Source organism: Barbus barbus, assembly GCF_936440315.1.
Source record: "Barbus barbus genome assembly, chromosome: 30".
Lineage (NCBI taxonomy): Eukaryota > Metazoa > Chordata > Actinopteri > Cypriniformes > Cyprinidae > Barbus > Barbus barbus.
The window spans coordinates 1,614,441-1,641,531 of record NC_136758.1 but is presented as its reverse complement, the minus strand read 5'-3'; the positions used below and the strand labels follow the sequence as shown (position 1 = coordinate 1,641,531).

The 27,091-nt window shown below is 37.5% G+C and overlaps 1 protein-coding gene across 2 annotated transcripts in view; it reads left to right on the top strand.

Annotated features, from left to right (window-relative positions):
* LOC306850188 (steroid hormone receptor ERR2-like) overlaps nucleotides 1-6,098 on the top strand; it is an 89,515-nt gene extending 83,417 nt beyond the window's left edge. The window contains exon 7 of one of the 2 annotated variants that reach the window (XM_079385680.1): nucleotides 1,948-6,098. In XM_079385680.1, the coding sequence (XP_079241806.1) occupies nucleotides 1,948-2,192 (245 nt within the window). In that variant the 3' untranslated portion in view covers nucleotides 2,193-6,098. The remainder of the gene's footprint in view (nucleotides 1-1,947) is intronic. The other variant, XM_079385679.1, reaches the window with a different exon arrangement.
* The last annotated feature ends 20,993 nt before the right edge of the window (nucleotides 6,099-27,091 follow it).

Genomic DNA, 27,091 nt, shown 5'->3' with positions numbered 1-27,091 from the left:
ACGGGAGAGAGAGAGACGCGCTCTGTCCGATGGCTCTCGCGGGACTGCCGCTGTCTGACAGCTGTGAAAATTCATAGCCATTGATTTTGTAATTAGCAGTTTATCAATCGTATCGACAGGCTCTTTCTGATGGATTGCAAGGAAATTGTTTCTTCAGACGTGTTTTTTTAACCTCCACCTCACACACACACACACACACACACACACAAGTCCAGGTCTTCAGTCTCTCTCAGCTTCACACTGCAAAACGTGATTCTTCCTCAGTATGTTTATCTTGTTTTCCAGTACAAATATCTAAACTGTCTTAAAGTAAGAGGCATTCTCTTGAGAAGCAAAATGACAAGATATTAAGTCTTATTAATTGAAAAAATATCAAAATTAAGTGAGTTTATGATTAAAACAAGAAAAAATATCTGCTGATAGAGTCAGAAAAATTATTTTGTTCTCTTTTTGAATTAGTGTTTTTTTCTGACTCTTTGTTTGTTTGTTTGTTTTAAGCATGAAATCCCTTGAATGTAATTTATATTTTCAGTTAACAAAACTTTACACACACATCTAAGAACTGCACACACAGAATGCTACATGTCTCAGATCTCTTGCAAAATGAAGCACTGCATTCAAAATATCACAAACACATCTCAAAAACAAACATTTACAAACACCTTTGCCATAATATCAATTCCTGTTAGACTTGTGTGTGTTACATAGAAATTGTGTGTTGTGTTTTGCAAAAAGATTTTGTAAGCAGTTTAAAAAAAATGTAATATCTTAAGACATTGTACATCTCAAGTGAATGTATCATGATTTTAAAATGTTTAGATATTTGTACTGGAAAACAAGACAAAATACTAAGACAATCTGTTTTTCTTGTTTTGTGCACTGTGTTGTGTGCATTATTAATTATTGACATGATAAATAACAGGACATATGGATTCAGTAGGATGGATCATATTTATAATATAAAACATGGTCAAATAAATACTTTTTATATCAGTATTTACACTATTTTTCAAAAGTTTGGGGTCAGTAAAATGTTAATGTTTTGAAAGAAGTGCATTTATTTGATCAAAAATACAGTTTTGTGTGTGAAACAGCTGTTTTCTATGGTAATATGTGTTAAACTGTAATGTATTTCTGTGATCTGCAGCTGTATTTTCAGCATCATTTCTCCAGTCTTCAGTGTCACATGATCTTCAGAAATCATAATAATATACTGATTTACTGCTCAACAAACATTTCTGATTATTATCAATGTTGAACACAGTTGTACTGATTCATTTTAATTATTAAAATAAACTATAATTAATAATAATTTTAAAGAAATAGCACAAATAATTACAGGGTTTGTTTCTCAACTTCTTCTACATAAAATCTTTGCTCGTCACACAGTTTCTGAAAGCTGTCACTCAAACAGCAGAAGCACACACCAAATCTGCAAAACCAGACACTAATTATCAGCCTTTGACTCAGTTTTCAATTTCATAAAACACTTTTTGCAAAACACTAACACACAATTTCTATGTAACACACACAAATCGAACAGGAATTGATATTATGGCAAAGGTGTTTGCAAATGTTTGCTTTTGAGATGTGATTGTGATATTTTGAATGCAGTGCTTCATTTTGCAAGAGATGTGAGACATTTTGCATTTTGTGCGTGCGATTCTTGGATTTGTGTGTAAAGTTTTGAAAAAAAGAGGCAAAGTTTTGAAAATGTGTGTAAGCAGCTGGGAAACAAAACTGTAAAAAGAAATGGCAAGTAACACAATGAATGTAAAAAAAGTGACATTTTGAAGCAGAAAGACTGAAATGGTATTACTTGTAAAACGCCCTTTTTTTACTTTGAAAAATTACTTTTTACACTTCGTCAGGCAGTTTTAATGTTTGCTGTATTGGCTGTGTGGGTAATATACTCAGCATGTGTGATGTGTGTTGTTCTGGTGACAGACTCCATGCACATAGAGGACGTGGAGTCGGTGCAGAAGCTCCAGGACGCCCTTCACGAAGCGCTGCAGGACTATGAGAGCTGTCAGCACACAGAAGACCCTCGGCGGGCGGGGAAGCTGCTCATGACGCTGCCGCTGCTCCGGCAGACGGCCACCAAGGCCATCCAGCACTTCTACAGCATCAAGATGCAGGGCAAGGTGCCCATGCACAAACTCTTCCTGGAAATGCTGGAAGCCAAGGTCTGATTGGCCGCTCGTCGCGTGACATCATCGGGGCCAGAGACTGCCGAGGACGGCCGTATGGGCTGCGGGACACTCGTCTCTCGTCAGCCTGAGACGTTTTTAAAGACCTGAAAAAATAATAACTTGGTTTAATGCATAAATATAAATGGAAAAATAATTTAAAAATCTATAACAAATACTATGTACTTGTACAGTAATGCTTTTTGTTCTTGATCTGTGCTTATATATGATGGAAGAAACTGTAAGTCATTTCAGAGTGAGTAGTCATTTTTGTTCCGCTATCCCTCCGTACATGTCTCCAACAACCTCAGTCCGGCCCTCGGACAATGCCAGGGCACCTTGAGGACTTGTAAATATTCATGGCAGGATTTGGCCGAGGCTGGATGTGGAAGCTGCTGCCGGTTCTTCCCTAAATGTGAACTCTTGCTGACGTCCTTGAAAATACCTCTTCTTGAATCCTGGGAGGACGGCGTTTGTGACACGTTCGTCCGGGATCTCAGTCATCTTACTCTAGTAACTCAGCAATAAATCGAGCCGATGAGGAGCGCCCACCTCTTGTGTTGCACTGTACTGCTTTTTTAAACTACTGTTATTGTTGTCGTCGGTGTTTCGGCCTAAATGTAGTCGGTGGGTGGAGGGATCGAAGGATTTACGATGCGCGGCAGGCGTCCAAGATGCTCCATGTTCAAACAATCAGATGCCTATATGTCAAACGGCCTATTTTGGGCTTGTTAAGCCACCGACAGAGGAAACGAGGTGTTTCTGCTCGGACCCTGCCAGGACTTTTATAGCCATGTTTCTGAATGAAAGTGGGTGGCAGGTGCAATTCTTTATCACCAGCTTTATTTTTAGGTCTTGGAAGTCGACAGCAGATTGAACAGGAGGGGTGTTTGACCTCATGTTGACACAATAGCATCGCTTCGAACTCGCCAGCCCTATAAACAGCTTATTACCCTTAGACCCACTTTACAGCAGACCACAGTACACCCATTAGTCCGAGTTATACATTAGGAATATCCCGCACCCGAGAGGCATTAGCTGTGAAAACAGCAGCGGTGTCACTGAGTGGACCGAGACGTCGGCAGACGCTAGTGATGTCATTTACTTGAAGTGAACTGTGGCACTGTCGGGATTCGATACTGAAGGACCTGAGGGTTTGATTGTGTCCTGGGGTGCGCTTCCCAAAAGCAGCAATGCTCGTTACCAACATACTTTAGCGATTCAGTAGCTATGTTTCCAAAGTTTTCAAAGTATTCATCCAAAGTTACGGATTAAACTTATGTGCAAAATTGGAATATCGCATAAAAGATTTGTGAATAAAGCGTCCAGTGAGTTCAAGAGAACAAAATCGTCACTTCTTGATTAACTTGCACTAAATATCACCAAGAAAAATTACATTTGCTGCAGTAGGAGAAGGCACTGTATATAATAATTTTTGTACACAATAAATTTTAGAGCTGCTGTTTAGGAACACAGTTCAGGGAGTTAATTATAAAAAAGCACTTTGAACGACTAAACTAGCATTTCAGATGCTGTGCAATGAGATTGGTCCAGTTATGCTGTCCTATCGCAAAGTCACAGATCAAGGAATTTATTCGGTAAAAGTTTCTATCGTAGCTTATGTGCATGTTAAGAAATGTATCCTAATTGGTTGAGCGCATATGTTTTTTTATGCACATTTTTAGAATTTATGCGCATCTTGGCATTTTCATCCAGCGGTTATATGCGATATCCCAAAATGTGCATAAAATAGGTGGATGGAAACATAGCTAGTGTTTCTTAAACCAAGCTCTGCAAACAGCATTGCAAGTTTGTGTGGTTGAAAGTACAACTTTTGACCCGCGGTTAGAAGCATCTTGTTGGTATGACGTGGACTTCAATAGATCATATCATATGCTCATTTTGCACATTAAGCAAGAAAACATGCAGTACGTTCTATAGCCTTCACTGCACTTAAATCAATTGAGTGCTGCAGTTGTGACGTCAAAGGCTCCAGGTTTTGTAATGGGGTTCTTCAATTCATGATACTTGGACATTTTGTTCTCCAATGTTAAATGCACACACTCATGTCCCCAAACACTCTTATGTAGTTCCTTATAACAAACATACATTTTTAAAAATAAACATAACTGCTTCAAAATTCATGTTTTCATTCTGGGTGTGTAAATTACATTATAGCGCAAAACATCCAAGTATCATCAATTTAAATTTACCACAGACCTTGTTTTACTCATGTTGTTGAAAAATACCATCATAAAAACCCATGGGAAATCTTTAGGGAACCTGTGGCGAATTGACGGCTGCAGCAGTCTATGTACATTTCGATCTATATATTTTGGTATGTCAACAATCAGCTGTGTTTGTGAAGAGCGTGCATGTAAGTCAAAGTTTAAGCAAACCCCAGAGTATGGCGTAAGAGGAACCCGCGATAAATCAAACATCAAATGGGAATCACAAATAGTTAACTAGACCTGACTGAATAATCAGTTTAAACCAATTTCGTACTGCATAATATTTAGATTTTAAAAGGTGAATGGCTTTCTGTTGTTTGTGCAAATTAACTATAATAATCTGACATCAAAAGTGCGGTTACATGAACGAAATTAGCAAAAAAGGTCCATTGTCAATAGTATAGAAATGTATGAAGCACTTTCAAACCAAGCAGCTTTCAGCTTACTGTGTGAGTGTGCAAAACTCTCAGTAACGCAGATTCCTATTGGACTGACTGGATTTCACCTGTGAAATTTTAATTGTGACCACATCTTATTTGCAATCCTGAATTGGTTAAGCAGTGGTTATTACTCCACCACCTGAGTGTGACATCATTAATGACAGGCCTAGTTTGTTATCAACGACAGATGCGACCATGTTACTACAATTTCAGGAAACAGTGACTAGTTAGTTGCATTGTTACCAGGGTGGTTAATCAGCGAGATCTGTCATCATATGGGAAACGATCCCCAGGTCCAATCTCTCTCTGCATTGCTGATGTCTCTCATTGGCTTTCTAATTGCCAGACACTTCCCAGAAAACTTGAACCCACCACAATCTCGACCCGACCAGACGAGTTAGCCAGAGAGAAGATAATACAGGGATTCATTTTATATGCAGCGCAACTGTGTGGATTCACATTAGGGATCAATTCTGACCGAAATCATGCCAAAGCAGCGCACATCTGAACGACATGAACAAACGCTTCAAGCTACAGCACGCAAATGCAAATTCACACCAGAACACAATTCATAACGTACCGCAATCGTACCGCAATGTTTTATGAACATCTGTTAGTCCTGCACTTGAGATGGACACACGGTAATGAACATATATGCAACATTCACGTAGCTACCTCATCATTCATCCACGTCTGGACATTCTGTAAATGCTCCTCTGTTTCGTAGTGTGCTTTATTTAGCCTGCTCCTGTCATGTGGATAGCAACACAACATCTGGTATCGCTAGGTAACTAGGTTAACTTCTCACATACCTCACTAACCACCAAAGCACACTACATTTTTACCACGTCCTGTTTGCTGCACTGATTTAGGTGCTTTTTTTCTACTTTTTTGACAACGGGACACTTGGTCACATTCATCATCTACCCAAAAACACGTAAATGTGTGAGTGGCATGGATGTTGATTTGTGCCTCTCTGTTCACGGTTTAGGAAGGAAAACGCTGTCATTTATTCATTTGCTTCTACCGCAGCATGTCAGGGTCAGAATTGGTCCCTCAATGTTCAAAATGACGAAGGCTTTTGTGTTTCTCCTCAAGATATTCATTGTGTATATTATATCACTTTGGCCACGCTGTACTGTACAATAATATTGTTCATTTAACAAACACCTGTGTCACTTTCTTTTTTATGTAAAAAAAAAAATAATGAAAAAGTAACAAAGACGTACTCTCAAAGCACTTTCAGACTTCTGTTCATTTCTTCTCACAAACATACTGCCAGTCAATAGCTTGTGAATATATAACAAATATTTATAATGTGGATAATGATGGAGGTCAATGCAGGTAAGATCTAATGAGTGATATAATGTGTGTGTGTGTGTGTGTGTGTGTGTGTGTGTGTGTGTGTGTGTGTGTGTGTGTGTGTGTGTGTGTGTGTGTGTGTGTGTGTGTGTGTGTGTGTGTGTGTGTGGTTGTGTGTGTGTGTGTGTGTGCCTGTTTATGCTACATTGTGGGGACATTTAGCAAAACCTGATATTGTTGACGGTCCCCACAAGGGTAAAAAAAATGATATTTATCTGAAAGTGTAAGAATGCAAACAGGTTTTCTGTAAGGGGTAGGTTTAGGGTTAGGGATAGAAAATATTATTTGGTCAGTATAAAAGTAATAGAAGTCTATGGAAAGTCCCCTCAATTCACAGAAACAAACGTGTGTGTGTGTTACTTATTGCAATTTTTAAACCGATTATTGACCAACACAATATATTAGGAGTGGTTTATGCATTTGGAAGATGTTTTTATCCAAAGCAATTTACATTGCATTCAACGTACACATGTTATGAGGTCCTGGGAATCAAACTTATGACTAGCTTGCTCTACTGTTTGAGCTACAGAAATGCTATTATGAATGAATTTAATGAATGAAATTGATCATATATTTACACTGATAATGCCATAAATCTGCACAAGGCTGTATTTAGAGCTGAAGCCCTGCGCTGGACTCGTGTGCATTACTGTCCTGTAACTGTGGTCAGCGGAGCCGGATGATGATGACCTTTATCTGCTCCGCTGAAGTCTCTCAGACGGAGCGTGGCTCAGTAATGTAGTAACGTGTAAGTGCTGTAGGATGTCCTCAAAGACCTGCAGAGCCCCAGAGACAGCAGAGCAAACAGCCCAGAACTGACATGTGCTGTGTAGCAAAAACACACGCGGACCTGCTGCAGATAAACACCTGCTGATCTGCTGGAGTGTGTCAGACACAGCCACTGTTTCACTGCTCTCTCCAGCTTCAAGTCTACTGTAGGCCTACACAGAGCCATTATTGTGTGTGTGTGTACATTGTACATATATGCACAACATTTATAGTATAACACACACACACATATACAGTATATATATATATATATATATTATACTATTTTTTTTTTGTTAGTATATCTTTCAAATGCAAATATGTATAAATACACTGCAGAACAAAAGGCACCTCAAATATCACTGTCACTGCCATTTAAAGAAGAGTTCCTGCAATAAAATATTAAAATAAGGACTCTTAAAAAACATAGAAAACTAAAAGTTCCAATACCTGTTACAAATAATCAAAAAAGAATCACAAACATAATTCTACATGCAAATGAACTAATACAAAACCACCAAAGAGTTTAACATGAACATATCAACCTTTACATGGAAGTACTGAGATGTTTGCTTGTGTAGAGATTCTGAGTGAAGAAATAAACTAACAATAATCCTGACGAGACATCCACCAACCTCATATATATACTGAATTTTACTAGAGCTTAATTTAAGCACTATTTTTTTTAAAGCCATCAGTTCCCCAAAAAAGATAAATAAATACATAAATAAAAAATGTGTTCCTGTGTCTGCTATAGCTGTATGACACAGAGATGCTGCCTCTGTAGAACTTCAGTTAGGATGCTGCCTTAAAGCTTTAGTGTAAGCAACACTATTAACTACAGCATTAATATCTATAGTTGGAAACTGAATGCTATCAAGGTGAATATTCTGATTTTGGCCCAGGCTGTTGGCTGTAATCAAAGCTGGTTTTCCCAGCATGCTGTGTTGCGTCACATTGACGGTGTGGACAGATTTGCATTCATCAAAGCGTGAATCCTCATCAGTACGTGTTCAAGGCCTCGTTTCCGTCCTAACACATCTCCATTACTCTCAGCGCTGATGGCCGAGGGAAGAACCGCGTGTGTTTGAACTGAGCTGCAGTTTACACTTCACATAAAGTAAGAGCTAAAATTACACACAGGACTGAAGCGGAGTGTGCAGAAATCCCACGGGAGCCGCAGCTTCAGAAATAAAATAAAAGGCTTCGTCTTTCAACAGAGCTTCTCCTGGTCCAGCACGCTTCTCATTGCTCTCCGGCTCTGCTTCTTCTGCTTCTTGAATACGTTACAGCTGCATTCTTATTTTAAAATGAGACATTTGACTTGAGAAACAGATCAGGAAACTTCATGTAGTGATGATTTTTGAGCAGTATCTCACCGACAGGTTCACGGGGTATTTTGTGTCTTGCAGTATTCCAGCATTGAATTTTTTTATAATTTTCAAGTCCACGTTTTCTATTTACTCATGATAAAATTACACTTTGTATATTGAAAAAAACTTTTTTTTTTGAGGACTATAAGATATATGTTAAATAAACTGTTAGAAAATGTTGCTAACTGTCTGTTCCTCAAAGGTCTTGACCTTCTTTACTGCATATAACATTGAAAATCATACAATATTATTACTTTATTATAACTTACTAATGAGTTACAGCTTAAGTGTAACTGGCAACCTTGTTACTTGCAAACTTATTACCCATCTCACATATATTTTTATTTTTGATGCCTGTTTATTGTTTAATGTTTCAGCCCAGGTAACAAAAATATATTCTAAGAACATTTTTGCCAACATTCCCATTAACATGCACTTTTTTTTTAAATGTTTTATAAATGTTTTTCTTGGTTTTGTGAACATTACATGAACATCCGTTTTGTCATTCTGCAAATATTATGGGAATGTTACTTTTGAATGCTCTGAAACAAGTAACATTTAAACATGTTAGAAGAATGTCCAACTATGATGTTTTAGTATCCATGAACAGTATATAAACATTTTCAGAACATTATTAAAGACCAGATAACTTTGAGCAAACAGTCTAATTATATTAATGAAAGAACATTCCTTCATAACTTTGAGAGATCCTTGTCAGAACGTTCTGAGAATGTTTACTATTAGATGTGATGTTTAAATTGTTACCACATTTTGTCTCAAAATTTAAGCCAAATTTTGGTAACAGGACTGAAAAAAAATGAAACCTCATTTTAGATAAATACTAAATAAAGACTAAAATGACCGATACATTTGGTTTGACGCTGAAGGATCAGCAGCTCATTTCACTGACCATCTATTTTGTGACCCATTTTTGGTAATTAGCAACTAAACTAAATAGCTCTGGGTCATGGGAGTGAACGCAGACGGACGGAGATCAGCCGTGAGCGCGGTGGTGGTGCTGTGTTTTAGTGAAGGTGCATGTGTTGCGCTGGGATGGGATGGACTCGACCTTTTCTGCATGTCAAGCAAAGGTTAGAAATCTCCACTGGCCTTAAAGAAATGCTCTTGTTTGCCATTACAGTGAAGATCTTTCTCGAGCTGCACACAGACGCTCTCGAGGGAACCTACAGATGACCCACAAACCCTCGCTGTCTGTCTGTCTGTCTGTCTCTGTCTGTCTGTCTGTCTGTCTGTCTGTCTGTCTGTCTCTGTCTGTCTGTCTGTCTGTCTGTCTGTATCTGTCTGTCTGTATCTGTCTGTCTGTCTATCTATCTATCTATCTATCTATCTATCTGTCTGTCTGTCTGTCTGTCTGTCTGTCTGTCTCTCTGTCTGTCTGTCTGTCTGTCTGTCTCTGTCTGTCTGTCTGTCTGTCTGTCTGTCTGTCTATCTGTCTGTCTGTCTGTCCGTCTGTCTGTCTGTCTCTATCTGTCTGTCTGTCTGTCTCACTCGCTCTGCTTCTTAGCTGATAATTTCTTGACATTTCTACCCAATACTCGCCTCTCTTTGCTTAAGGCCTCAAAGTAGAAAATATTTGAATGATCTGTCAGTAAAACTCTTACAGTAAATGTTTCATACAGAGTAGATTTTTGACGTTCATTATCTTATTTTCAAACCTCGTTCATCAGGGTTATTATAGTTAACAAACTAAAACCATAAACAAACATTCATTACATTAAAATAAAATAAAATCTGATATTTGAAAAGGCAATATTTCTCATTTTTATTAAACTTGATATTAAACTAAAAAAAAAAAAAAAAACATTTTAAAGAGAACAAACTAAAAATGACAAAAATACACAACACAATTGTGTACAAAACAGAAAACAGAAAAAAAAAAACATTTAAATTAAATATTAACAAAAATATGATGGTATCAGTGATACTTAAATATCATTGGCATTCAGTTAATTGTGATAAAACTAATGTGATTTATGTATTTCAAAAATGTAAGCTTAATATTATTTACTTAGTAGATTGAGACATAAAGATGATCTGCACCACAAACCTTTGGTCCGTCGATCATACAGCGCTATTTATTTTGGTAACACTTTACAATAAGGTGTATTAATCTTGTTAATGTTAATGAAAATACAGTTGTTGTTTATTCATGTTAGTTCAGTGCATTAACTAACGTTAACAAACACAACTTGTGATTTTAATAATGCGTTAGTAAATGCTGAAATTAACTAAGATTAATAAATGGTAAAAGTATTGTTCAATCTTAGCTCATGTTAACTAATGAACCTTATAGTAAAGTGTTACCTTTATTTAGTAGTTGTTCACATAAACATCAATACAATCTCACATTTCTTCCATTGGTAGTAAAAGCATGAATGAAGAGGTCACATAAGAGTGAAAAGCAAAACAGCTGCACATTTATTGTTCTCAAGTAAGTCAAATGCTTTTCCACAGACTTTCTTGTCTCCAGCGCATCAATTTACTTAATGCACTATCATACATATGAGCAGTCATAATTCACACCTTTATATTCCTAAATGTGATTTGTATTTAAAATATGACCTTTAAAGCTTGATATATGGAAATGGACAGATCATATGTAATTCTGGGATTAAATGTCTTATAGATCATAGAGTTTATGAGAAGGGAACCTTGACCGGCCGGTAATTTACAGTGTTATGAGATCAGTGCAAAACACGCTGTAAATAAGCGTGCATCCGACGGAACGTGTCTGCATCGATGACAGTTCACGCAGCTGCATCAGTCATTCAGGAAGGCAGATCTGGTCCGGTTCATTTCAATATGGCCGTCTGTACTTGGGCTCCGTATCACGTCTCCCGTCTGGCCGCAGTGACCTTGCTGTTGAGAGAAAACTTTCATAAATAGACGGCGGGCGGTATATACAGTATGACATTCATAGTCTTCCTCGCCAACATCATCCTCAGTCAGAACAGCGCTGGAAGCTTGAATATGCCACATATTAGACATAACAGTATAATCCTGTCAGCGTTTACTCGCCATGTTTTTCAGTAGAACACAAAAGGAGACATTATGAAGAATCTTCATGCACATCTTTTCCCAGCAACAACAACAGTCGAGCTCCAAAACAGCATCATGACCCCCACGGTATAGAGAGTGAGGCAAGATGAGCCAGTTTTTACTTATGTGGTCTTCAAGATAAGAGAAAATGAGGCAGAAATACAAGTTTTTGTTTACATAATATATGTGTGTCTTGTGTGTGTGTATATTTATTATGTATATATAAATACACACTCATGCAGTATATATTTTGAAATGATTTACATGTGTTTACTTTCATATAATTTATGTCATATATAAATGTGACCCTGGAGCACAAAACCAGTCTTAAGTCGCTGGAGTATATTTGTAGCAATAGCCAACAATACATTGTATGGCTCAAAATGATACATTTCTCTTTTATGCCAAAAATCATTAGGATATTAAGATCATGTTCCATGAAGATATTTTGTAAATTTCCTACCGTAAATATATCAAAACTTCATTTTTGATTAGTAATATGCATTCCTAAGAACTTCATTTGAACAACTTTAAAGGAGATTTTCTCAATATTTAGATGTTTTTGCTCCCTCAGATTCCAGATTTTCAATAGTAGTAATTTGCCTCGGGTTAGGGGTAAGTTGACCCGAGTCTGTGTGTAAACTGACCATCTGACTGACTCTGATTCAAACCCATGTCAAATTTGAAAGATAATTTTTCTCATTTAAAAACTAATTTAATAATCACATTTCCTTTTACAAACAGGCATATTTATTTTCTTAAAGCGTACTTAACTTAACCAACATAAAACCAACCAAATGAAGTTTAGATTTCAGTCTTTAATTAGTTTCTGAAACAATTTGTTGAACATTAAAGTTGTGACCTTCCCAAAAACAGACTAAACAGAGTTTTTGAGTAAAATTAAATAAAAGCTGAGTTAGAATGAAGGAATAAATGTCACTGAGACTAATAAACGTTTCAGTCAAAAGATTCGTAGCTTTTCAGCAATGTTCAACAGGCCATTCAGGACTACATTTCTGATTCTAATGTGATGAAAAACATGGTTCTTATCAGAGAAACCGTCCCTATCAAACAAACTACCAATGCACTCCATTTAATAAACTACAAATATTATGTATATGTATATGCTGTATGTGAACTAATCCAGTTCTGTAATATCACATTCAAATTTCGTTTATACTTCAGCGATTTAACTTAACTTCAGTGCATTATAAGTTAAAATGCTGGCTCAATTTACCCCACAGTATTTAGTTCAATTTGTCCCATAGTTGTCATTTTAGAATAAACTAGCTAGCTTACCAATTTAGGCTAATATTTAACTAAATGATTGGCATGGTTTTACATGTTGCTAAATCACCTATATGCATCATTATTATTTTTAGACCTGGATAACTCAACTTACCCCACTCTCATCTATTGACTTCTCATATTGAACAATGTTTATGTTATATTATAATATATTTAAGCTGCTCATCAGAAAAAGAACAAAATACCAGGTTGCATCAGATTTTATGTTATTGATGCTAAAATGCGAGTTTGATGTTTGGGTCGAGAGCAAAGCAAAAATAATTGAGATCTGAATAGTAAATAACTAATTTAAGTCACGATAACTCATGTCTTCTTTCAAACTAGTGGAAAGAAAACATCCAAAATACACATTTAAGTGTTTATTTTATTGCACGCTATCTATTTGCGTGTTTATATATATGATTTATATATTTTAAGGCAGTGAGTTTTCTTTTTATGTAGTATCTTTCTTTTATAGCTGTTGACAGTATTCTCTGATTCAGATATAATATATAATTCTTCTAATATGCAGGTTTATGGAATTTATGAAAAATTGTGCACATTCAATCAGATAATGAATCATTTGCATATGTAAACATAACATTTCAGAAAACCCGTGATACAAAACAGTCATCTCCATGTACTGTGATGAAGCAACTGGGGAGGTTTGGTATTACAGTTGTTTTCAGTTGCTAACATCCCTTTGTCCACTCTATAGTCACATTTTCAAAACTCTAAACACAATTAACACAACATCCGTCTGTCGTGACCATAACATTAACACAATTCACGTTGTTTTCACACAATATTCAGTCAATTAACACAGTTCTAAAATGCTTAAATTTTCTTTTTACACAGGCTTACCCCATACCAATCGTGGATCTTTCTTATCTTTTTTTACAAATGCTTAAACACAGCATGACAGAAATGAAGACCAAGGCCTGGTTTCACAAACAGGGCTTAGACTAAGCCAGGATTAGGCCATAGTTCAATTAGGACATTTAAGTAATTTTTATAAACGTGCCATAGAAAAAAACATTACTGGTGTGCATCTTGAGACAAAAAAAGGCACTGACATGTTTTAAGATCAGTCATTGCAAGTTTATTTCAGTTGAAACAGCTCAGATTTACATTTTAGTCCAGGACTAGGCTTAAACCTTGTTTGTGAAACCGGGGGCTAATGTTCTAAACTTGAAATATAGTGTAAAGGCTCTACTTCTGCAACAACAGCAGCTTAAAAGGGCTGATAAGAATTATTTTAATTACTGATAATTGAGAGATATAGCTGATTCCAATCTTAATGATTAATTCCAAGTCTTTCCATTACATGGCCATGCACAATAAATAGGCATTTGCTGGACTGGTTTTGTTCAAAACAATACAGAACAACAGAGAATCAGAAAAAGAAAGAAGATGTCGGGGCTTGGGAGAGTTGGACCAGGGAGAGGGCTGGTTGGACCAGGACAAGGGAGAAGAGGTAGAGGGAGAGGAGTAAGAATGCGTGGTGCAGTTCAAAGGAGAGTAAGAGCTGTTATCACTGATGAAATAATAGCCACTATCATAGACCATGTGATAAACCATAGTCTGTCACTGAGAGAGGCAGGTGAAAGAGTCCAGCCTAATCTCAGATGGTCAACTGTGGCTTCTGTTATCTGAATTTTTCAACAAACCAACAGGTAAGTTTTGGTATCAACTTTAAGTATTGGTAAATGCTTGTTAGCAATTGAGAAAAACTGTAGTTAACATTTCTACCCAGTTGTCACAAATCCAGTGCGTAGCCTTCCGTCTGCTCACCACCAGATGGCGTCTTCTCTACATTGAGTCTCACACCACACAGACTTGTACGTCACTCCGGACTACAGTTCCCATGATCCATTGCACTGATTACACACATACAGCTGAAGGCACTGATTACACATACACAGCTGAATCCATTCAGACAGGCTTTATACGCCTGGGACGTCCTCTTTCAGATCACCGAGTATTGTTCTAGTGTTTAGCACTCCCCTAGTGTTAGCGGCCTTACCGAGGCATTCTGTGTTTCTGTTTATTCTCTAGTATTGTTCTGCGTTTATCACTCACCTAGTGATAGCTGCTTTACTGAGTCGAGTTGCCAGTTCTAGTTAGTCTAATGATTTTGTGTTGCCTTGTTTCCTGATTCCTGCCTGTGTATCTTGGATTAACCCTTGTCTTGCCATTCGGACTCTGTTTGTACCTCGTTTGGACTACCCCTCTTCTCAAGCCCTCTGGATATTATTCACCGATCAAAGACCCACGCTTGCCCTAGGATTACTCTTTGTCTTTCCTGTGTTATACCTGTTTGCTGATGTTTTGACCCTGCCTGTGTTTTTGACCACGTCTTGGAATAAAGCTTGCAAATGGATGTGCACGTCTCACATCTCATTAGCCCTGTTACACCAGTATTCACCTGTGGTGCCTTAAATTTGGGTCTTTTTCTCTCACAAACCCTATGTGATTTCAGAAGACATGGAATATAGTGCACTGTAGTGGTATCAGATGTTGGATAGCCTCACACGGGGCACCACTAAATGAAGTGATTTCAGATTTAAGTAGCACCACCAGTCTAGTGGCTTTGGGCTTAAATATTAATATCAATCTTTAGTTTTGGTCATTCTATTTTAAGGGGCACCAGCCATGAATTTCACCTTGACAGTAAAGAAAAATCATGGAAGATTGTTGAATAAATAAGAATTACATTGTATTCTGACCAATCTGAAAGATTTGTGAGATATTGTTAACTTGAAGAGCCTCTTACTGGATTCTCAACACAAGGAAGACACAATGAGTTTTATTAACAAAGAGATAGACGAGAGTAATTAACAACTACTAAATGGAGTCAATGAATGAATAGTGCAAAAGATTGATAAATACACGTGATTGAGAAGGATGTTACAATGGGCATTTAACTGCTGTTCACTACAGCACGAACAAGACAACATATGTGTTTGCAAAGATTAATTTGATACAAATAGATAACCTTAATTACTGCCCATAGTTACTGTGTTTTTCCTTTAGATTGTTTGAATATCAGGCGTTCTTGCAGGACTCCTAACCCAATTCATGAGCAGAAGAGAGATCTGTAGTGCATCAGTCAACTCGCTTTTACAACAGCAAAGGAGAAAAACAGCTCGACGCCAGAGAGCTTCTGCACGCTGTAAAAGGCTGTAATGCAGTAAAGTGTCTTTCAATATCAGTCTGCCACGGAGCAACACAAAGACACAAAGAAAAGCGCCATGGCATTCACGCGCTGATCGATATTGCTCTAATGAATGTGCGCTGGTAAAGTGCTCATATTGGCAGGCTTTTTGGGACGCTTTTCAAGAGAATTAGCACTGTCACCACACAGCTAATTGAGAATGTCTGGAGCATAGATTTCTCACAAAATATCAATTAGACCAACAGAGTGAATCCAAACACATTTCATGAAGTGGCAGCAGGTTCACATGCTCTGAGACAAGAGACAATGACACGCTAGTGCAGCTGAACTCACAGAATATGGAGCCAGAACAGTTTATGTGCAAATAAATGATTAAAAGTCACTCTGTTGGTGCAGACATTGGGGCAAGAGCTATTAAAAATTTGTCACCAAATGCAAATATGTGTTGCATATGTATACTATAATTACAACTAAATATTTATGAGTAATATTTAGGGATAGAATTGTTCAAAATAAACATTTGAGCAACTGAAGTAAGTGTCATAAAGTCACTTTCAGCACTTTATGAGTATGATTCTGCTGTAGTTATTTTAGCTACAGTGTTATTACAGCTTTATTACACTAATGAATCTGTGCTGACACGTAACATAGCAGTGTTAATGTACAGTTCAAGCTGTAAAGAAGATAATAGTCTCATTATTCAGTTGAATTTTGACTCCGTTCAGTTCAATAAATGTTTTGATGTTGCAGAGTTAATCAATAATGATGTGAATTATGTAGCATCAGTATGGATCATTTTCTACATCATTCAAATCAAATCTAAAGAAAACACATCATTATGTCTGCTGCGTCTGCCACTTATTCAACAGTTATAAAATAAAATATGTATATATCGCTGTAATCACCTTTAACAAAATCTAGACATTTGTCATAAAATTTTCTGTAACTTTTTTTAAAAGATATTAAATCAACAACTTTTTGTCATTGCACATGATGAGCATCTTTATAATACTCATAATAACATGACATGCAATGTAATTTTGTTAGAGGTTTGATCACATTGTTTTTTCAGCTGCTTACACACATTTTAAAAACTTTGCCATCTTTTTTTTAAACTTTACACACAAATCCAAGAATCGCACGCACAAAATGCAAAATGTCTCACATCTCTTTCAAAATGAAGCACTGCATTCAAAATATCACAATCACATCTCAAAAACAAACATTTGCAAACACCTTTGCCATAATATCAATTCCAGTTAGATTTGTGTGTGCTACATTGAGAACTGTGTTGTGGTTTGCAAAAAGTGTTTATGAAATTGAAAACTGAGTCAAAGGCTCAGAATTAGTGTCTGGTTTTGCAGATTTGGTGAGTTTCTGCTGTTTGAGTCTCAGCTTTCAGAAATTGTGTGACAAGGAAAGATTTTGTGTAGAAGAAGTTGAAAAAAAAACTGTAACACTAATTATAAGCAATAGCTTTAGTGATGCTTGACTTAAGTTTGATTCTTCAGCATCACAGCACTGATGGTTCATGGCATGTGAACTGTTCATTTAATGGCAATGATATTATATAGCAGAAGGTCTGCCTGTGTACTGTGTGTTGTGATTTTTCTCCTGTGTGTGTTTGCATCGTCTTTCCTTCCAGGTGAGCGGAGCACCTGTGAATCAGCCGTACGGAGCACTGAATGATCTGCTCTGTGCATTATTGTAATTATATTTCCACGGACAGCTAAATTAAGTCATTGTGCTTCAGGGGACACAGACAACTGTACTTTTCCCACTGACACACATGAGGCAGTGTAATCTGTTAAGTAAAGGAGAAAAGACCTCTATTTATAACGCCACCGTTTTCACCATCGGCTGCATGCAGAGGGTTAACCAGTCACTCATTTAATGCGTTTCACTTCACCTGCTCAGGAGAAGCTCTGAGTGCTGATCTTACTGAAGTGATGAAGACTTATTAAGTTTTAATGAGAAGAGCTCCATCTGTAGACCACTTGTTGAATTGCAAAAGTGATCAGTGCTGTCAAACAGTGCAGGTCCAACACAACACTGTTTATCATACTGAAATGACAAACATGTAAACAAAAATATTAATTACTTAATAGGCCTACTGCAGTAGCCATGAGACAGAAGTGATTGGTCGCTCAAGCTTTCACATCAACATCTAAAGCTATGGGAAGTGTTTTCCCTCTTTAAAAAGTTTCTTGCTGTCCCAACTACAGGTCATGATTATATGGTTATTTGTTGTTTATTATTGTTTTATTCCTGCTGTCTGTGAGCCATCAGAACAGATCTGAGATGCATTTTTTGGTCACAACCCACCAGCAGAGAAGCACTGAGCTAGATTACACAAAAATACTTCACTATGTGATAAAGTGACGTTATCAGATGGTTATACAATAGTACTCTGATATATGCATTCTTCGCACTGAATAATTACCACAAACATTTACCACAGTTCCTGTATCTCAGCTGGTAGATGCCAACATCCCCAGAGACCACCGGGATTGAGCAAGGTTTTTCTTTATAGACTAAACAACATTTTTGGCCAATCATGTTAGTTTGTGGCTGTGTTTAGGTACTAACACATTTTACCAAAGCTTGTATAGCTGCTTTAATCACCATAAGATGATGTTTATGTAAATATGACCAATCTGTGAACACAAGATCTGTTTTTCGTGCTAACAATTTATTGTTGTCTTGAGACCAGGATTATTTTTGTTAACTGAAACTAAAACTTTTTTTAAAATCATTATTTGAAATAAAACTAAATGAAAAAAAAAAGAATATGTAATAACTGAGCTTATTTTATTTTACCTATTTGCCGAGGCAATATTTTGCATTATTTATTATATATCAATGCAAAATCGCAATAGCTAAAAGCGGACTCCCCTTGTTTTGTGTGAACCCTTGGTGTTTCTAACTGACTCGATCCTAATGATCTGAGTGGTCTGTTTGGTTTATATTCAGTGAGCATATCTGCAATGTATTTAGGTCCTGGGCCATTGAGTGACTTATAAACAAGTAAAAGTACTTTAAAATCAATCCTAAATGTAACTGGAAGCCAGTGTAAGGACCTGAGGACTGGTGTGATATGCTCAGATTTTCTGGTTCTAGTCAGAATCCTGGCAGCAGCGTTCTGGATGAGCTGCAGTTGTCTAATGGTCTTCTTGGGAAGGCCGGTGAGGAGACCATTACAGTAATCCACCCTGCTGGTGATAAAGGCATGAACGAGTTTCTCCAAGTCTTGACTGGAAACAAAACATCTAATTCTTGCAATGTTTTTGAGATGATAGTATGCTGATTTAGTTACTGCTTTGACATGACTACTGAAACTAAGGTCTGTCTCCAGAATCACCCCAAGATTTCTGACTTGATTTTTAGTTGTTTGACCCCTAGAGTCAAGATATGCATTCACCTTGAGAACTTCATCTTTGTTTCCAAATGCAATGATTTCAGTTTTCTCCTTGTTTAACTGAAGAAAGTTCTGGCACATCCAACTGTTAATTTCATCAATGCATTGGCAGAGGGAGTCAATGGGGCTGTAGTCATTTGGAGATAAGGCTAGGTAAATCTGGGTATCATCAACATAGCTGTGATAGGCAATTTGGTTCTTCCTCATTATCTGACTTAGTGGGAGCATATACAGGCTAAACAAGAGCGGTGCAAGAATTGAGCCTTGTGGGACTCCACATGTCATGGCCGTCCACTCAGACTTATGCTCTCCTATACTCACATAATAACCTCTCCCTTCTAAGTATGACCTGAACCATTTGAGTACCATCCCAGAAAGCCCGACCCAGTTTTCCAGTCTCTCTAAGAGTAAGTTAAGATCGACAGTGTCAAACGCAGCACTAAGATCTAGTAGTACCAGCACTGATATTTTGCCAGAATCAGAATGAAGGCGAATATCATTTATTATCTTAATGAGTGCTGTCTCTGTGCTGTGATGTGCTCGGAAACCAGATTGAAAATTGTCCAGATATCCATTTGAGTTTAAGTAGTTGTTCAGCTGATTAAAAACTACCTTTTCAATTATCTTACTTATGAAAGGAAGATTTGATATTGGTCTATATTTGCTCAAATTCGGTATTATCAAAATTGCGCTTTTTCAGAAGGGGCTTTACTGCAGTTTTCATGGAGTTTGGAAAAGTCCCAGAAAGAAGTGAGCCGTTTTAAGAGATCTGCTTCCAACCAGTTAAACACACTTTTGAAAAAAGATGTGGGAAGTGTGTCAAGATAGCAGGTTGACAATTTGTACTATTTCTTCCAATATTTTGCTATCAATTGCTTCAAAAACAGACATATTTACTTCTTTTTGCAAAATGGTGAAAGAAAACACAATGTTCAACAAGAATAGTTTATCATCCAGAGGTGAGGCTGTTAATAGAGTTAAGAAATACACTTCTGTCGATCAACTACAATGTGGATAATCTCAAAATGGCCAGCTGAACGGGCTTGACCGATATACCGGTCTAATCGCAATATTCATGGCGGAGAATTAGACAAATCGTGAGCATTTGAAGGAGCTGTACATCACGTTCAGTGACAGAGGGAGATCCAGCACTCTTGATGATATGTGGCTGCATTAAAGCGCTCAAGGCTGCCCATGCAGTTAAAATGCTCCAGTAACATTTCCTTTTATTTATATCTGTAGACCTTGACTGAAATAAATGAGTTGAGACAATGGTAGCGGACTCTGGCTTACGAACAATATCTTCGTGACACTGGCAAATGAGCGCACGTGACACATTGAGCACGCTCACCTGACGGCTGTCCACAGCTGCTCCACAGAGGCCTTCTGAAACTTGAAAGTCGGAGCATCATCATCTTAAATCTTAACCATCAGCCGCAGTAGAGGAATGAGCGACAGCCGTATCCGTCAGGGAAATGCTCTGTGTACGGCGCGGTATAGTCCACGCTCCTTTCAATTTACAGCCTCCTTTAATGTTCTGTCATATTTACTGTTTTATTGCATCTTTTTCACGATCACATTCTTATGTCCGAGCTCATGAGCTTTTCTATGCAAATCATATGTTTTCAGGCGTGTGGATTCCATTTGTTGTGTTTGTGAAAGACAGGCATCATATTCAGTAAAACTCTCTCAGGTAACAGGGAATGTTTTCAGAACTTCAGTCAACATTCAGTAAAGGTTATGAAAAAAACTTTCTTCCACTAACGTTAACAGAACCTTCGTTCGAGTTATCTGAGGCCTCATGTATAAAATGTTGCATAGAGTCCTGCATTTGATCCAAGATCATTTATTAGATATGCATACATATGATTCAGAAAAACGAACTTGCACACAAAAAATGTGTGCGCACCTCTCTTACAGGTCTAAAATCTATAAAATGCAAATGATCTTGAAATGATATGCAGGTATGCTTGGAAATCTTGGAAAAAAGGTGAATTTGAATTAATGCAGCAAACAGGTGTAGAATTATCATTCAAATCTGAATTGAATGTAGAATGTAGAATTAAAATGGGGAAAGGGGGGAGAAGTATTTAACCTCACAATCATTGGTTTAGTTTATACAGTTGATTTTTTCATCATATTTAATCAAATTAGTGATTAGTAAATTTCATGGTGGAAGCACTGGTCTGCCCAACTGAACAGTTGACAAAACCCCTTTAAAACCATCAAAACCAGCTTAACCAGGCGAGAGAAAAAAAAAAAACTAACACATTTTCAGTAGGAAGAGGCGTTAATGTTTACATTATCCCAATGTGGTGTCATTTTGCAGTACTTTACAGTATGTCGTATGAGAAAATGCTGTTAAGATACAGGAGCAAGAAATTTGTAAACCCTTCGAAAACATCTGGATTTCTTGAAATTTGTTGTCTCATCTTCATTCAAGTCACAATTGTTGAAAAAAAGGCTAAACTAATAACACACAAATAGTTCAGCTTTTTCTAATTTTATTGAAGTCATTGAGTGATCATTGACAGAACAGTCTGGAAAATTGAACAAACTGAAACTCTATCATGACTTTTCGAAAATCTAATTAAAGAACTGAGCTTAAAAGAAATGTATGTTCGAAGGGTGTCCTGTTCTTCTCAGGAAACCCTGGTTAGCTTGAACTGTCAATGCCTTGACCCCAAAAGCTTTCACTGTACCTTAAAAACTCATTACAAAGCTGGAGAAGACTATGAGAGCATTGCTAAAGATCTGGGTGTTTAGGTAAGAAACCCTCTCAACAAATGTAGAAAATTCTGGACTATTGCTACTCTCATTAGGAGTAAACATCATGCCAAGATCACTCTAAATGCAAGACAGACCCACAGAAAAAGAAAAACACTACCAGAAAAACACTGAACAAGAATGAAGTTCGCGCAAAGACAACAAACAGGAAGTCACTGAATCACTATCTAAAGAAATGTGTCTCATGTTTGCCCAAAACAACCTGGATGTTCCAGAACACTTCTGGGAAAATGTTCTGTGAAAACTTTGCAATCACTGAAAGAATTCATGCAAAATTGTGTCAAGACATTGTTCATTATTTCAAGCTTTAGAGAGGTTGGGTGCTGCAAAAAGAAGAAAATATGTGTTTTCTGTCCTGACCTTAAACTTAAGCCAATTCAGATGCTGTGACGACCTAAAGAGAGCTGTGCCATCAAGACAACCCAGAAATATTGAAACACTAAACAGATTAGTGAGATGGATTGATCAATAGTCTTATAAGTAGCAACAAAAAAACATTTGGTGAAGATTTTACTGCTAAAAGAGGATCTACATGTTCCTGATTCAATGATTACTCAGTATATTCAGTGTGACAATGTGTTTTTATGGTATTCGTTTAATCAGATTGTGTCTGTGAGCTAAATTAAGATCAGACCACATTTTATGAGTAATCAATGCAGAATTCACAAACCTATAGGATTTTGACACCACTGAACTTATGTTCAATCAGTTTAATCAGTTGTGAAAAACTGATTCTATATCAAGAAATAAGTATAATTAGTTAAAACTACTGATCTAATTATTTGTTTTAATCTAAATATCTGTTCCCATTCAAATTTCAATAAAATATATTGTCGTAAGCAACCAATTCAAAGTCACAGATCAGAAAACATACAGACCACAGCTAAAGGCTCAATAATCTTAAGCAATCCCACAGACCAACCACCCAATGAGAACATGCCCAACAGGAGTATAACATTTCAAAACTCCACCTCATTTGGCAGTTTGCTCTCATAGCTCATTTGCTTGTCAGTAGCATTGGGTGCAGGCTGAACTATATATGGCGAACGCTCCATCACAATACACTGTGTTAGAGGTAACTGTAGTCAGCAGCTCCACAGCACTTTGCCCACTTCATTTGTCAGACTATGTCTCGCTTTAACTTCGATTTCTTCTTAACCCTCCAATTTAAGCCCACTAAAGCTCACCCTGGGAGATAGTGAGAAGAGTGGACAGCTGTCGAGAGTCACAAATGACAGACCGTTCCGCTTTATCTACCTCAGTCACCAGGAATCCATGACATCAGCATTCACGTGACAGAAGATGAGATGAGGACAGCGGAGCGAGAACAGGACCTTGAGTCCAGATCACTCACAACAAGAGACAAACAAGACACAAAGAAAAGGCCTACAAATGATTCAGATAACCCTACAAATCACCCTGAACTACCCTATCAATCACTCTGAACACTCTACCAACCACCAAGTTTACACTATCAACCACCAGACCACCCTACAAACCACCCAAAATACCCTATCAATCACCCAAACCACACTATAAAGCACCAGTTCAGTCAACCAACCACCCAGAACACCATACAAACCTCCAGATCACCCTACAAACCATAGGATCACCCTACTAACAACCCAGATCACCCTACCAACCACCCAGAGTACCCTATCAATCACCCAGAATGCCCTAAAATCCACCCAGAACACTGTGCAAAACACCAGATCACCCTACCAACCACACAGAATACCCTATCAATCACCCAGACCACACTATAAAGCACCAGTTCACTCAACCAACCACCCAGAACACCATACAAACCACAAGATCACCCTACAAATCATAGGATCACCCTACTAACAACCCAGAGTACCCTATCAATCACCCAGAATGCCCTAAAATCCACCCAGAACACTGTGCAAAACACCAGATCACCCTACCAACCACCCAGAGTACCTTATCAATCACCCAGAATGCCCTAAAATCCACCCAGAACACTGTGCAAAACACCAGATCACCCTACCAACCACACAGAATACCCTATCAATCACCCAGACCACACTATAAAGCACCAAATTACCCAACCACCCAGAACACCATACAAACCACCAGATCACCCCATGACCTACCCAGAACAACCTATAAAAACCACATCACCCTACCAACCACTCTGAACACCTACAACCACCCAGAATACCCTATCAATCACACAGAACAACCTACCAACCACCCAGAGCACCCTGCAAACCATTAGATCACACTACTAGCAACCCAGAACACCAAACAAACCACTCAGAACACCCTACAAACCACCCAGTTCACCCTATTACTCATCCAGAACACCCTATCAATCACACAAAACACCCTACAAACCATCAGATTGCCCTACCACCTAGCCAGAACACCCTACAAACCACCCAGAACACTGTACAAACCACCAGATCACCACAGAACCACTCAAAACACCCTATCAACCACCCAGAGCACCCTGCAAACCATGAGATCATCCTACTAGCAACCCAGAATACCACCGGATTCAAACCACCGGATCACCATAGAAGCTACCAAGAACACCCCACGAATCACCAGATCACCTTACCAATTACCCAGAACACCCTATAAATCCCCCCGAACACCCTACAAACCACCAGTTCAACATAGAAACCACCAGGACACCCTAGAAACTACCAGATAACCCCAACAACCCCCTAGGTCACCCTAGCAACCACACAGAACACCCGATCAACCCAGATCACCCTAGTAACTACTTTGAGGACTGTGGCATTGAGTTTTACACAGACAAGCACCACTCATGTTCTCTTGAGAAAATGCATAACTCTGGCTCAATCTACACTCTTCTCATCAGTCAAACCACAGCAGGCTAAATATCATTACCATATTTCTTCTGCCTCTGTGCTGATAACAGAGAGAGAGAATTGTATAGCTACTGTATATAGGGCAGAGCAGAGCAGAGAAAGCTGGGCTTCTCGAGGAGTTTTTCTCTCTGTACACTACTGAGGAGGATGCCAGGGGAAAACCTGTTCCTGACCTGACACTGGTAATCACCTTACCTGTGTGTGTGTTCCTCTGTTTGCTTTCAGATCTCTTTCCTGAGAGAGGAGAGCAGAGAACGATAAAACTGATGGCCTGAAACACAACACTAATAAGCATTGCATTCTCAGTGTTGCTGTAATAAGCACTATCACGGACACTTCTGTGACTAGTTTGTTCTCTCTTTCAAAACAACTATTGTCAAGAGAATCAGGTTAATTTAAATAAATGAGTTTACATGTTCAAAGCAGTTACCAGAATAACAAACTCACTTGCTAGTAAGTGCCTTGAACAAAACTTTGAATATCTTTCAAAGTGTTCATAGGCTAGTAAATCAGTATTTATTTATTTTTGTGAAGTTGTAAATAAAATATTATTGGAGTATGATTCACTAGAAAATACTTGTGTTTGTTTGTTTGTAATTGTTGTGCAATTTACTAGCAATTTCTGAGTGAAAATTGTTTCAAAGTAAATCATACACCTTTTTTTTTTCAATGTGAACAAACATTGGTATTCCAAACTTTGATATTTCCATTTTAGTCTAAATAGAGACACTTTATATTCACCAAAAGTGTCCAGCATTTTGGCAAGTCAAACAAATAAGGACCCGTCAGTCATTGAACAAAACAATCAGTGTTTGTCATGGATTGGAGAGGGTTGAGTATCATCATATGGCCCTGCATGTTTTACCTTAATACATACAATCCATGTACAACAACCTACTCACTTCCCACCGGTCAATGAGTGTCGATACGGTGGATGGGTGTTGGAGGCGTTAGTCGAGTCGATGAGAGGCTGATCATTGAGAGGCTGCTTTGTTTCAGTAATGACGGCTTAAGCGAATGCCCATATTATCACTTTAAACACCTTTAACTATCAATCGGCTTGTGCAAACAGGCATAATGCTTTAGTGTGTTACAGCCGGACACCATACAACAGCACATCTCTCACAATGTAATGCAATGTTTAATTGTGAATGACTTTCTCTGCCTATATAACATACAACTAAACATAAGAAATTAAATACATACATAAAAAAAATATATTTTTTATATATATTATAAATATATATATATTTTATATATATAAATTTATATATATATACACATATAACAAAGTGCTGTATCAATCCTGCTGTTTTCTATTGGGTTTGTTGTTGTTAAACAGTCAATGCTACATTATTGTGTCATGTTTAATGCATTTCCTCACAATGATTACACATAAGAGAAAACTTAAAAACATATGTTAACAAAAATCTGGTATGTTAGGATAGGACAATATTTGGCCGAGAAACAACTATTTGAAAATCTGGAATCTGAGAATGCAAAAAAATCAAAATATTGAGAAAATTGCCTTTAAAGTTGTCCAAATTAAGTTCTTAGCAATGCATATTACTAATCAAAAATTAAGTTTTGATATATTTACAGTAGGAAATTTACAAAATATCTTCATGGAGCATGATCTTTACTTAATATCCTAATGATTTTTGGCATAAAAGAAAAAGCAATAATTTTGACCCATACAGTGTATTGTTGGCTATTGCTACAAACATACCCCAGCGACTTAAGACTGGTTTTGTGCTCCAGGGTCACATATGAACAAGTATACAGTACATGTATTCATTTATTATGTTTTAGTATCTTGAATTGCACTCCCATCTAGGATGGCAAGCTTTTAATAAATACTGCAGATGATATATGTTTATGAAACTTTAAGGCATCACTTTATATGTAAGAGACAAATGCAAGTCTTAACAAAAAGAACAGTGATTCCCATTTAGGTTCCTATTTTCTCAATAATGTGCTTCATAATAAAGCGAGAGAAGTAGTTTAAAGTTTTTTTTCTGATTATGGGACATCCATTTTTTAAGAGACACTAAATTAAATTAGCAATTTGGTTGGAAATGTATATAACTTAGTGCTGTAAACGTTCACTCGGTTATTTGCAGTTGATTAATTG